Source organism: Callionymus lyra, chromosome 13 (assembly GCF_982586985.1).
Source record: "Callionymus lyra chromosome 13, fCalLyr1.hap1.1, whole genome shotgun sequence".
Classification (NCBI taxonomy): Eukaryota; Metazoa; Chordata; class Actinopteri; order Syngnathiformes; family Callionymidae; genus Callionymus; species Callionymus lyra.
This window is the reverse complement of record NC_141830.1, coordinates 15,386,706-15,398,051: the sequence shown is the minus strand read 5'-3', so window position 1 is coordinate 15,398,051 and position 11,346 is coordinate 15,386,706. Positions and strand designations below refer to the sequence as shown.

General features: G+C 39.2%; 1 protein-coding gene across 2 annotated transcripts; it reads right to left on the bottom strand.

Moving 5' to 3' along the window:
• Window positions 1-1,794: 1,794 nt before the first annotated feature.
• On the bottom strand, window positions 1,795-10,119 carry gtf2a1 (general transcription factor IIA, 1). 2 transcript variants are annotated; one of them, XM_087806286.1, is made up of 10 exons: window positions 9,873-10,119; window positions 8,755-8,856; window positions 6,607-6,784; window positions 6,345-6,409; window positions 6,006-6,081; window positions 5,741-5,862; window positions 4,869-4,973; window positions 4,260-4,499; window positions 4,076-4,165; window positions 1,795-3,034 (listed from the first exon to the last, which is right to left on the bottom strand). In XM_087806286.1, exons 1-10 carry the CDS (start codon window positions 9,900-9,902, stop codon window positions 2,927-2,929), a joined length of 1,116 nt encoding a protein of 371 aa, XP_087662412.1. In that variant the 5' UTR covers window positions 9,903-10,119; the 3' UTR covers window positions 1,795-2,926. The 2 variants fall into 2 exon arrangements, with proteins under 2 accessions (XP_087662412.1, XP_087662413.1); XM_087806287.1 differs by having other exon boundaries at window positions 6,619-6,784.
• Window positions 10,120-11,346: the final 1,227 nt, after the last annotated feature.

Here is an 11,346-nt window from a genome sequence, read left to right as displayed (position 1 = left end):
CCAGTGAGCCGGGCGGCTGATTGGCAGTCACCGTCAGTTAGCCGTTAAGCAGGGAACGCCACAGAAACTAAGCCGGACATCTCCTGGGCCTCATTATAAGCCTCATTCACCAGCAGCTCGTCGTCTCATGTCTGAGTGCCCAGAAGTAGCCCACTTCATCAGAGGCGGCCAGGGAAGCATTCCTCGTCCGCTGGATCTGCTCGGAGCTGAATGAGTCTTTGTGGAGCGCCATGTTACCGTGGGAGTGACAGCGCTCCTCAAATCCAGTGACAACGAAAGGGGGCTAAGGATCCGCTGTCGCTTCCCTGATTGAGCCTAGTTTTTCAGACCGCGGCCACACCTACTCACATCATTACCCACAAGCAAATATGCAGGGATTGTATTAGTTTGGGTAGGACTTAGAGGGAAGATGTGGAGAACGCCCATGCTGTGTGTGTGTGTGGACCCTGACGGGCGTCCAGAAGCTGGATTACACAGCTTGGAACGGCAACTGAAGACAGGCCGAGTGAGATCCTGCCTCACTCGCATTGGAGGGAGTCGAAAACTTTGGCGTAATTCTACAGCTGTCTCGGTTTATGTGGATTATACAAACAAATTCACTCATGGAAGAAATCGCAGACTCAATCATCCGTATGTTCTTGACGTAGGGCACGTCGGAGGTTGACCCTTACCCCCCCTCCAACCCCTGTCTCAAAAGTGTATGACAGCACAGAGTTTTTAACCTAAATATAAAGCTGTCATTTCAAGCCGGAAGATTCCAAACTGGTAAAAAAAATATCTACTAATTAACAATAACTAATGGTTGTGTGACAAAATATCAACACTTTTTTTACAACAGTATAAACATGTGTATTTTTCTTTTTTTGGCTTTAAATATTTTCTATTTATCAAAGTTATTTACCCTTTTTTGTGTTGCGTTATCAAATTAAACTTCTCAAAGGACAATCCTGCGATGACTGAGGACGAGAGGATACAGTCTACTCCAGCAGCTTTTAAAGCTGATGTTAAGGCATATTTTGGTTTCAAAACAATTGAAAAGCAGTTCATTTTGTCAAAAGTCGTGTCGTCTCTACAATCTGTAAAGCCAAAGTACTCGACAATACTACAAATACGTCTTGGTTCTACAGTATCAATACGCACTCATTTCAACCAGTATACAATTAATTCCAGTTCAATACTTTTTAAGCATTTGAAATATCCATGATAGATTCTAAGAGGTTCTATGGGACAACCTGCTCGCACAACCCAGTAGACACTGGTTAAAACTGCAGCGTTGTCAAAATAACCAATGAGCAGAAAGAAATATGCATCCATATCCATTATTTGTCAAAGTATTATCTCAAGGGTTAGTTAGTACTAATGTCCCTTAAACTAGAATATTGAAAATATAAAAGCAATGACCAGCAGTTAAAAAACATTTAGAAGTTTTACACAAGGTAATAAGGAAGCAATTTAAGAAGAGAGACTTCATTTTTGTTGCAAATGGTTTAATTTAGAAAATTAATGAACAATACATTTCAATCATCTGAACAGCAAAAAGGTGACCAAAGAAAAAAAAAAAAAAAAGTTTCTAAAAAGGCACAAACCACATCCATGAACACGTGATGAGCAGAAAAACGAGTGGCTAACAGAAATGAAGGTTTCACGATACAGTGAAGGTTTGTACTCGAGCGCTACAATTTCTGTGATTGTTCTAACATTTCAGTGTAGGAAATGTGTGCCGGGGAAATGATTAAAATTGTGCAAGTCTCTGTTGTGTTTTCTTCAAAAAAACCATAAAGTCAAACCCACACATCAGCCAAAATATGCATCCTTTATTTCAAAGAGGGGCAGCAAAGGCAATCTTGCAGAAACACACAACACACCCACCTAACCCCTCCCCTTCCGTTAAACTCACTTCAATAGAAAATGCTCTTTGATATACAGGTTTTTAAAAAAAGAAATTAATAATAATCATGCGGTGGAAGAGCATGAAGCTTTGTGCATCCAACTGAGGGGAAGAAAGGAACACTTGCTAGATTGTAAGAGCCTGTTCTGGTGCGGCTTACAACACAAGTGACCTACTGGTGAATAAATAAAACCAATTTCCCTTCCTGTAACGAACTTAACATTAAAATCTGGTGACCTTTGCAAAATTGATGAAAAAAAACAAATGCCGACCAAAGGACACACTTGCGGAAATCAGCGCAACGTTTAGCAATTCAGTGTTTTATCGTTATTTTGGAATGATGCTCTAAAGGGGGGGAGGAGCAAAAAGAATAATATAAGAATCATCATCGGATTTAAAATGTGTTAATATAAAAATCAATTGCAAGACTTTGATTAAACCCTTCATATACAGTTCATTTTTAAAACATTTAAAACAAGAACAGGTGGTTAACGACGTGGAAACTTCACTCAAGACTTGAGAGAGAATTACAATCCAGGAAACGAAGCGATGAGCCAAAAGATAATTCTGGCCGTTCTAAAAAAAAAGGCAATAATCTTGACTGGTGGCACTAAAGACTTGAATTTAGACACCAGTCAATCCAGTCAACCGACTACGGTGCATCAAGATGGTGTTTTCTCTCTTCTTTTTTTTTTTAGGAAGTCTATGGGGTGTTCATGGATGATTTCGCACCTCCTGCAGCAGGCGGGTTTAGGCTACCCTGGTCCCGTATACACCTGTAGGATGTGAAATGTTTACGACCCAAAGTCAGAACTCTCACTCTCTCTCTCTCTCTGGAGAAGAAGAAATGTAGAAAACCCAAAAGCTTTCTTCCTGCTCTCCTGGAAGAGATGCATCCATGGAGTGGCCCTCTGGCGAGTCTCAAAGAGTTCTCAAAGTGTCTTTCTGCGACTAAACCCAGTTGCAGGATGAGTAGGTGAATATTGTCAACCGGATCGAAGGAGGTCGAGAGTCCCTGCGGCAGATGCTCCGGCAGTCTCACCACTCGGCGTCCCCGATGGCTTTGGAGAAAACAAAGTCTCGCCCGTTCAGATTCATGATCCCATCCTTCAGGTGGAATTTCCACTTGTTCTTACTTCTGTGGATCTATGAAGTGGAGAGAGTGGATTGAATGGAGTTTCTTTGACGACCTCGGCCTCCATCAATACTGCGAGGCTTCAAACATTCGCCGAAATCTCTGCGAGACCATCCGACACGCCGATAACTACGAAAGTGTGATGTTTGTCTTTAATTGTTGACCTTTGAGCCACATCATGATAAGAAAGGTTCATCGACATATGCCAAGCTAGAGATGCCATTGTTGAGAGAGACGCTGCTATCAGAGCCATTTTTGCCCATCTTTTATTTGTCCTTTTTCCACAGCTTTTTTTCCCATCCCTCAAAATAATTGGAAAGAATATTCAAAAAATATAAAATTGCTTAGAAAATACATATACGGTTCCCTTTGTTTTCTGACTTGACGCCTCCTCACAGCACGATATTAAATTGTAAAACCCTCAACACAATTGCCAGGAATTCCCAGGAAGCTAAAGAACACCTTATATGTTCACCTCATTGTAGAACTTCACGTTAAATTATCAAGTACATAGAAAATTTAACATAACTTTGACCCAAAAAGGCCCTTTGATTGGACGATGTCCAATTTACAGACTTGGAGTAACCACTGTAGGATTTAGGTTTATTCCTTGTTGAAAGTGTTGAGGTCAAAAACACATAGAAGTACAGGTGTTAAAAAATGTGTCCTTAAGTTAACATTAGTGGAGGCTTTTTAGTATCTTAAATTAATTTACTCCCCTCCCACCCTGTGAAAAGGAGAAAATGTTTGGTGATCCAACTTGTGAATAATTAAAATTAGATTGATTATTTTATACAACCTTAACGAAAACATGTTTTTTTTTCTCTCCAGTCGAGAACATGAGCTCATTTGAGTGCAATTCTTGTGAAACCAGGAAATTAAAATCCGCAGAATGGATTGTTTTTACTCGCTCCGAACGCTCTTGGGACTGATCGGGGGCAGCGTGGAAGATGTTTTTAATAACCGTAATGAAGATGTCTGTGGTAAATGTATTACATTATTAATCCATGATGGAGAGTGCAGCGGGAGGAAGCGCAGTTGTGTGTTCTTACTTTGTCATACTGGCACACCACCACGTTCTCTGTATCGAACAGCTCCTTATCCTCCTCATCGCTGACGTCGTCGGCGCTGTTCAGCGATTGCTGTCGTTAAGCAAAAGATGCATCAGCGACAAGTGACATGAAGTCAGGATGTACATTTATCAAGACTAAATCAAGAGGTTCTTGACCAACTCACCTCCTCAACTTGGCCATCTTGTCCCACTTCCTTGTCCTTCTCCTCTTCGTCGTCTTCGTCGTACTCCTCCTCTTCATCCTCATCCTCCTCTGAAGAGGAGTCTCCGGCACCGTCCACCTGCAGCATCATCTGAGGCTGTTGCTGAGCTTGAGGCTGCTGTTGTGCTTGGTTCTGGGCGGCCGCCTGCGACTGTTGGACCTGGGCCGCTGCTTGAGGCGCCATGGTCGCCGCCTGCATCACCTGTGGGAGAGGAAATAGTTTCTTTCCATGTGATGTCTTCGTCACAGTCATTCAAATGTTGTAAAAATTGCCTTTACAGCAGCTTCCTAGTGATCATGAACCCTCGTAAACTTTGCAACATTTCTCATTCATGAGTAAATAAAAAAGATTCCATTAAATAATGCTAAATAATTTCCTCCTCAGACAAACCAAATTAATTTTGGGTTTGAACCTTAGTTGACATTTCTTTTACTTCTCAAGCTCATTGAAAGTCTGTGATCAGATACCATTGACTTAATTGGATCCCCAAAGTAGATTGCTGAATACTAATCGAGTGTTTTTCTTGTCAACACTTGAGCTGCCAGCAGTACCACGTACTGGGTTACTCACCTGTGTGTTGCCTTGGACTTTGCTTCCTGGAGCCAAAACGATCTGCTGCGGCTGAATGATGACCCCCGTCTGTTGAGGGAGACCTCCCTGTAGAGGAGTCAGGACCTGGACAGAGGTTAAAGAACCCAGAAAGGATTAAATAGGTATTGGAAAAAAAAAAACTGTCTACTGATAATGATAAATTGCCCATGATTAATACTGGTTGAACACCTGCTACCCATAATTTAACTTGTATGTTAAACAAGTGGTTGTACTGAACGTCAATGACATTCCTAGTCATTTACCGCCACCGTGTGGCGAAACATGATTACGAAACTCTAGAATATAATTTAAAAAAGAAAAGAAAAAGAAAGTCTTATAACAATACATCCCCGCCTACATAATACCAATATTTGAACAACAAAAAAAACATTACACTCGGTAAACATTGTCAAATTGTATGCAAAAATCAAGGACTTTCTGAGATGTAGCAATAATACATTTTATCAATAGATATCCATTTGTTCAATTATTATTTTAATTTTATTTTTAAAGGTTTGCACAATCCAATACAGCATCATGCACATACATTTACTACTAAAAATTTTATATTTTCCTTTACACGCCTTTTTAGGTTTGCAAAAGAGTAATTGAGATGAAGATGTATTTATTAAAAAACATTTCCTGATCTGCTGCCCCACCCACACTTTTTCTGAGACTAATCGCAAATAAAAGTTAAATCATTCAGATCTTTAATCACCTGTAATCACCAATCACATGTTTTGCCTTAAGAATCAATGAATAATCAACAAAAGCGATTCGTTTGTGTTCCATAGAAACTTAATTTGTCACAACTTCATTAGCACCCACAGGATGCTGCATGATGGCCGTACCTGTTGTATTACTGGAGCCTGCACAGCACCTGGCTGCATCTGCTGCTGCAGCAGGATCTGTTGCTGAGGCTGGATAAGGTACTGAGCTCCATTAGGTGCACGTACAACTTGCAGGATCTGACCTGAAAAGTTAAGTGCATTAGTTTAACTTGAAGCAAAAAAAAAAAAAAAAGATCCTGGATATTTTTGCAACTGTGGAAAACAAACAAACAAACTCATCACCACCTCAAACATTGAACTGTGTTACACGTTACATTACATTTACCTTGGCTGGTGATGAGCTGTTGGTATGGCGTGACCCCGGTGGGCAGAGCAAGTGTTGCTGCAGTAGCTGCTGCACTCTAGTGGTTAACAAACGTAGTACATGACATACATAAGGCCTTTAAAAGGAAAGACGTTGCATGCGACTATTTGTTTTTATAGAAACATCTTAAGCCGTTATAAGGATAGCAAATATTGATTATGTATTCAAGCACTTCTGTTAAACAACACACAATTTTCACGATTGATGGAAAGTTTAAGAGAAAAATTAACGTTTAGGGGACCAAATATTGCTGCTCCTTTCACATTAGCTGGTCATTTTAAGATTTTATTAGCCGCTTACCATCCCCGTAGCACTCATATGTTGTAGGATCTTTGGATCGGGTACAATGACTTGCTGCTGGGGAGCTGTGGAACAAGATGACATTAAATCGCGTCAGATCAATACTCCGGGCTGCATCATGTCTTTTAACAGCCACAAATCCAACTGCAATATATGGATTTAGTAAAGAAGTGGCAGCAATGATATAAATAACTAAATACATTTAAAATAAGGATATACTTCAATCTAGGCATTCAGTTTAAAAAGAAATTGAGTTAGTCACCTGATTTAAGACCACCTTGCTGCTGCGGTGGGAGGAGGACTTGCTGTGCCTGTGTCGACTGGTTCCCCTGCTGGACTTGCTGGACCTGCTGCTGCTGGTGAGCAGCCTGCAGGGCAGCTTGTTCTTCAGTGTGGAAACCCTCCACTGCCTTGGACTGCAACAACTTGTTCTCCCAAAGCTTAAATGGCAAGAACATGTTTTTCAGATTAAATTCACAAAAACTTACGTACTAATGATGCATTTCAAAAGGTATTTGAATATTTCTCAGCGTTTCCAAGGCCGGAAAAATATATGTATATTCACACCGCACTCTCACAGCGTGAAATCCGCATCTTATTCTTAACTCTTTTTACACAATGGTTGTGTTTTGATGCTTTTTTGATACTTTAGGGGAGGTTGAATGTTGCGTTTGTGCATGAAACTATAATTTAGATCTGGCAAGTCTTCTAGGAAGGGAAAGCGACAGTCTTGGGGCACTCCATATCTGCTTGTAAACCTGTAACGCTATTTCAACAGATTCAAACAGAAACAAGTTGTGTTTATAAAAAGAAAGGTTTTGGTGTTAAGGAGGGAACAGAAATAGTGGTTTCCTGCTGTGTAAAATGGGGTGAAGAGTATTTTTGGGTGCTTTGATAAAAAAATATTTTTAGACCAGACTACATATTTATTCTATTTTTCCCCCCAAAAGCTTTTCACTTTGTCAGCATTTTATCTTTATTTATTGCTTCCTGCATATTTTATCATGTTTTCATCTCAGAGATATAGGAGGCTGCAACGCTTCGTTTCACCCGTTACCATGGTGAACCGTGTCATCGGACTTCTGCATTATTTAAGTAGGTACCAGTCTGCCAGGCATTTGATACCGGGCCTGCATAAGGGAAAATAAATTATTTAACTTCTGATGTATTGATCACAACAGTCTGAAAGAAGTTTTCTTTAGAAAAGTATACAGGATAAACTCCATAATATTTGGGTCAGGTCAACAGGAAAAAAATGTGTTTAACACTAAAGTGTTACAGTTTGTTTCCTTTTAGCCGTTTTTAACTGTAGGTCAGTCTGAAAATAATGCCGGTTCGGGGTGGATTCAACAACTAACTTTCTTTATCTGATCAAATAATCCAGAGTATGAAACCACAGACTTGAGGCCTTGTACGGTACAGGACACACCTTCTGGACTATAAAAATGTTTGCAATCTTTCAGACCGACTGATCTTAATGTCTTAAAGTAACAGTGGCCACTCATTTCTCTTTACTTCGCTGATCGGTCGTTTCCATAAAGTGAATTATAAGATTGTCCAATACTGTTGTATCCACTTGATTTCTGTACAACTTAACTAATGGTCCCATAATAAGGCAAATAATCCACTAAAAGACACACCTGTAAAGTAAAAAAAACATTTCAGGTGACTATATTTGGAAGGCTGTCAAAAGTATGCCAAAAGTATGCATTGCAGTCGGAGAAAAAGGGGGATAGTCTGATGAAACTAGAAGATTGGTTTTCAGTTATTTCACACTTTTTTTGGTCAAGTACTCAATTCCAAAATGTGTTCATTCATAGTTTTGATTGAGAAATCAAACACTACACAATCTGTGTAAATAATCATCAACACAAAGAAAAACCATCGGATGATAAGGCGTTTCTTATTTAGAACCGTGGCGTATGCTTTTATGAACTTAAAGTAAGTAAGTAATTTTTATTTGTATAGCTCTTTTCCAGACCAGGGTCACAAAGTGCTTAAACAATCAAAACAATACTCAATAAAGTATATACTTTAAAGGTCAAGATAATACTGATAACACAACAGGAGTTCCAGAAAATCAAGGAAAAGCCTGAAAAAATAAAAAACATCTTAAGATGTTTCTTGAAGGAGTCAGTAGATCCATCAAGCGCAAAGAGAGAGGAAGATCGTTCCAAAGCTTAGGGGAAATGTGAGTTCTTCTACTAGAGCGGGTCAGAATTCTCTCTGCAGAGTTTTGTATTAACTGCAGACGAGACAGATCCTTCTTGTTAAGACATGAAAATAAACTGCTGCAATAGTCCAGGTGTGAAGACACATGGATTACAAGCTCAAAGATCATGTTCCCACAACATTTTCCTATAGGATTATATAGATCAGCACTGAAGTTAATTTCAAAACACTTCCGTACCGTTTTCAGCTCCAGCAGGACCTGCTCATCGATACCTTCATCCAGGAACAGCTCTCGCACCTCGGTGATCACATCCTCGATCACAGACTTGTACATTCTAGGCTGAAGAAGTAACACAAAAAAAACAACAGTGAATAGTCATCTTTAGGACCGGATCATGCATTAAATAACTTTATATAAACGAATAAAATGAAGTCAATAGGGGCTAAAAACATCATTCAAAGCTATTCATGTTTTTTTTATACATATATATATATAAAAGTACATGTTGAAATGAGGATTAAAAAAATGGGACACGTTATAATAAAAAGCAGTGATCTATACATTTCTAAAAAAATGTTGACCATTACATGGTAGCCTGGCGGGTGTAAATAAAGCCGGAGGTCCGGCTCGTCCCTCCCGACCGTGTGTCTCTCCTCCAACGGTTCCAGGCGCTCTGGTGTTTATATGTTAGAGTCAGTGACGTAGCGGCGACTAGAACCTTCCCATTCCCGGCCAGTCTATATTAGAGAGCCAATATGGCGGTATAAAACCAGGCAGCAGCGAGGAGGAGGGCCAGACGCGAGGAGAGGAGCGACGTGGAAGCCATTTTACGGAGAGCGACCCAAACACACCGGCCATCGCCTTCTTAAAAACACGGTTTCCGTCGTGGAAGATACGGCTTTTTTTTAGGGTTATTTCGTGTTATTTTCTCGTGACGACGGGGGAAGGTGGACATTTTAGGCATTCGTTTTTTTCGGGGCGGAAATGGTGTCGTAGAATGGAGGACTATGATGACTGGACAACTAGTCGGCTTTTGTACTAAAAAAAATAAACCAAATTGCAGTGGCTGGTGCTGTGTGCTTTGCAGACATGTTTTTTTTTTGTATTTTGCTCTCAATTTGTTTGTTAATAAAAAATAAATACTATAATTAAATAAACTTATACTACATTTCTTTCAGGCGTTTCAACCAGACCGAGCGTTTTCTCAGTCACTTAATTAAAATGGCCGATTCATTGGGTCAATTTTTTTTTATTATTATTCGCTACAAGTGTTTAGTTGGACCAGCGTTAAGTTTTTCAGTTAAAACATCGATAAATGTAACCCACAGTACTCCCGCTGAGAGATTGATTCTTACCACTTGGTTCGAGTTAGCCGAGCTCGCCATTATAACGCGTAGTGTGAGAAACCACCACGGAAATGGACGAGGAGCAAGAGCCAAAAATGAGCAAAAACAGTTAAAACAACTGGGAACGCAGTGTTAAAACAGCCGGCATCGCGTATGTAAATAAAAGCACAGGATTTGCGGTCTTATTTACAGTCCCGGGCTGCGAGTCCCCAGCCGTCTTCCTCGCGTCGTTGTCCCGCTTTATATACTGAGCGATGGAGCTGCGAGTGCGCGAGACATAGGGCTAGAGCCAAACCTGCGGTTCTCGCGAGATTTCATCATCTTCGTAGCTCATCGTCATCGAATGAGGGGGAGGAGGAGGAGTGGGGGGTGGGGGGGGGGGGGTCGAAGCTGGGAAATGTAGTCCGAACGTTCACGATGTGAGAAATCGGAAAACGTTATTGAAAGGAAAACGTATTAACATAAATATTTATTTTTGCCTGTTTTTTTGGATACATTAATAAATAAAATGAATTAGTTACTGATGATGAGTAGTTTATTATTATTTTTATTTTATTTTATTTTTCTATTTTTTTATAAAGAAAATTGCTGTATGTATGAAAAAAACAATTTCCCGAAGGAGACCTCCTGAGGGATCAATAAAGTTTTACCTTACCTTACCTTAAATTACCTGACTTGTAAGTAAGTAAGTAATTTTTATTTGTATAGCGCTTTTCCAGACCAGGGTCACAAAGCGCTTAAACAATCAAAACAATATTCAATAAAGTTTTATATACTTTAAAGGTCAAGATAAAACTGATAACACAACAGGAGTTCCATAAAATCAAGGAAAAGCCTGAACAAATAAAAACGTCTTAAGATGTTTCTTGAAGGTTAAAGTGGGTATAAAAATCAACATGAAACGAATGGAAAAAAAAACATGTATACACAAATAATAAGAGGAAACAAACTAAAAACGACTCCTTTTATAAGTATTAAAAGTCGGTATCATATGCGAGACTGTTTTGTGCGCATTGTTTAATCTTATAAAAGTGAATAAATGCATATATTTGTTCCATAAATTCAAGGTATCTTACAGAAACTGTCCCCCAGGTAAGTGATACAAAGGGTTATCGGTTTGACTAGTGGAATATTGATAAATTTAAGAATAATAAATGAAAAATGTTGTGAGGCAAGACTAAGTAGGCATCAAAATGAGGAACTTCTATTGCCACTGTTTTTCACTTTTCTTTTTTTTTGCAGTAGCATTACAGATAAAAGAATGAAACAAGATTACACACAAAATAAGCAATAAAAAAAACATTTGCTTGGACTTAATAAATAAATGTTAATATCTGAAAGATGTTATTATGAAAAATAGACAATACATTACATTTTTTTTTTTTTTTTTTAAAAAACGTTTCTACAGTAAAAAATATGTTTTGTAGACATGGGGAAGATGCTAGCTCCTACAACGTCACAGTAAGTGGGGTAAGAATAAATC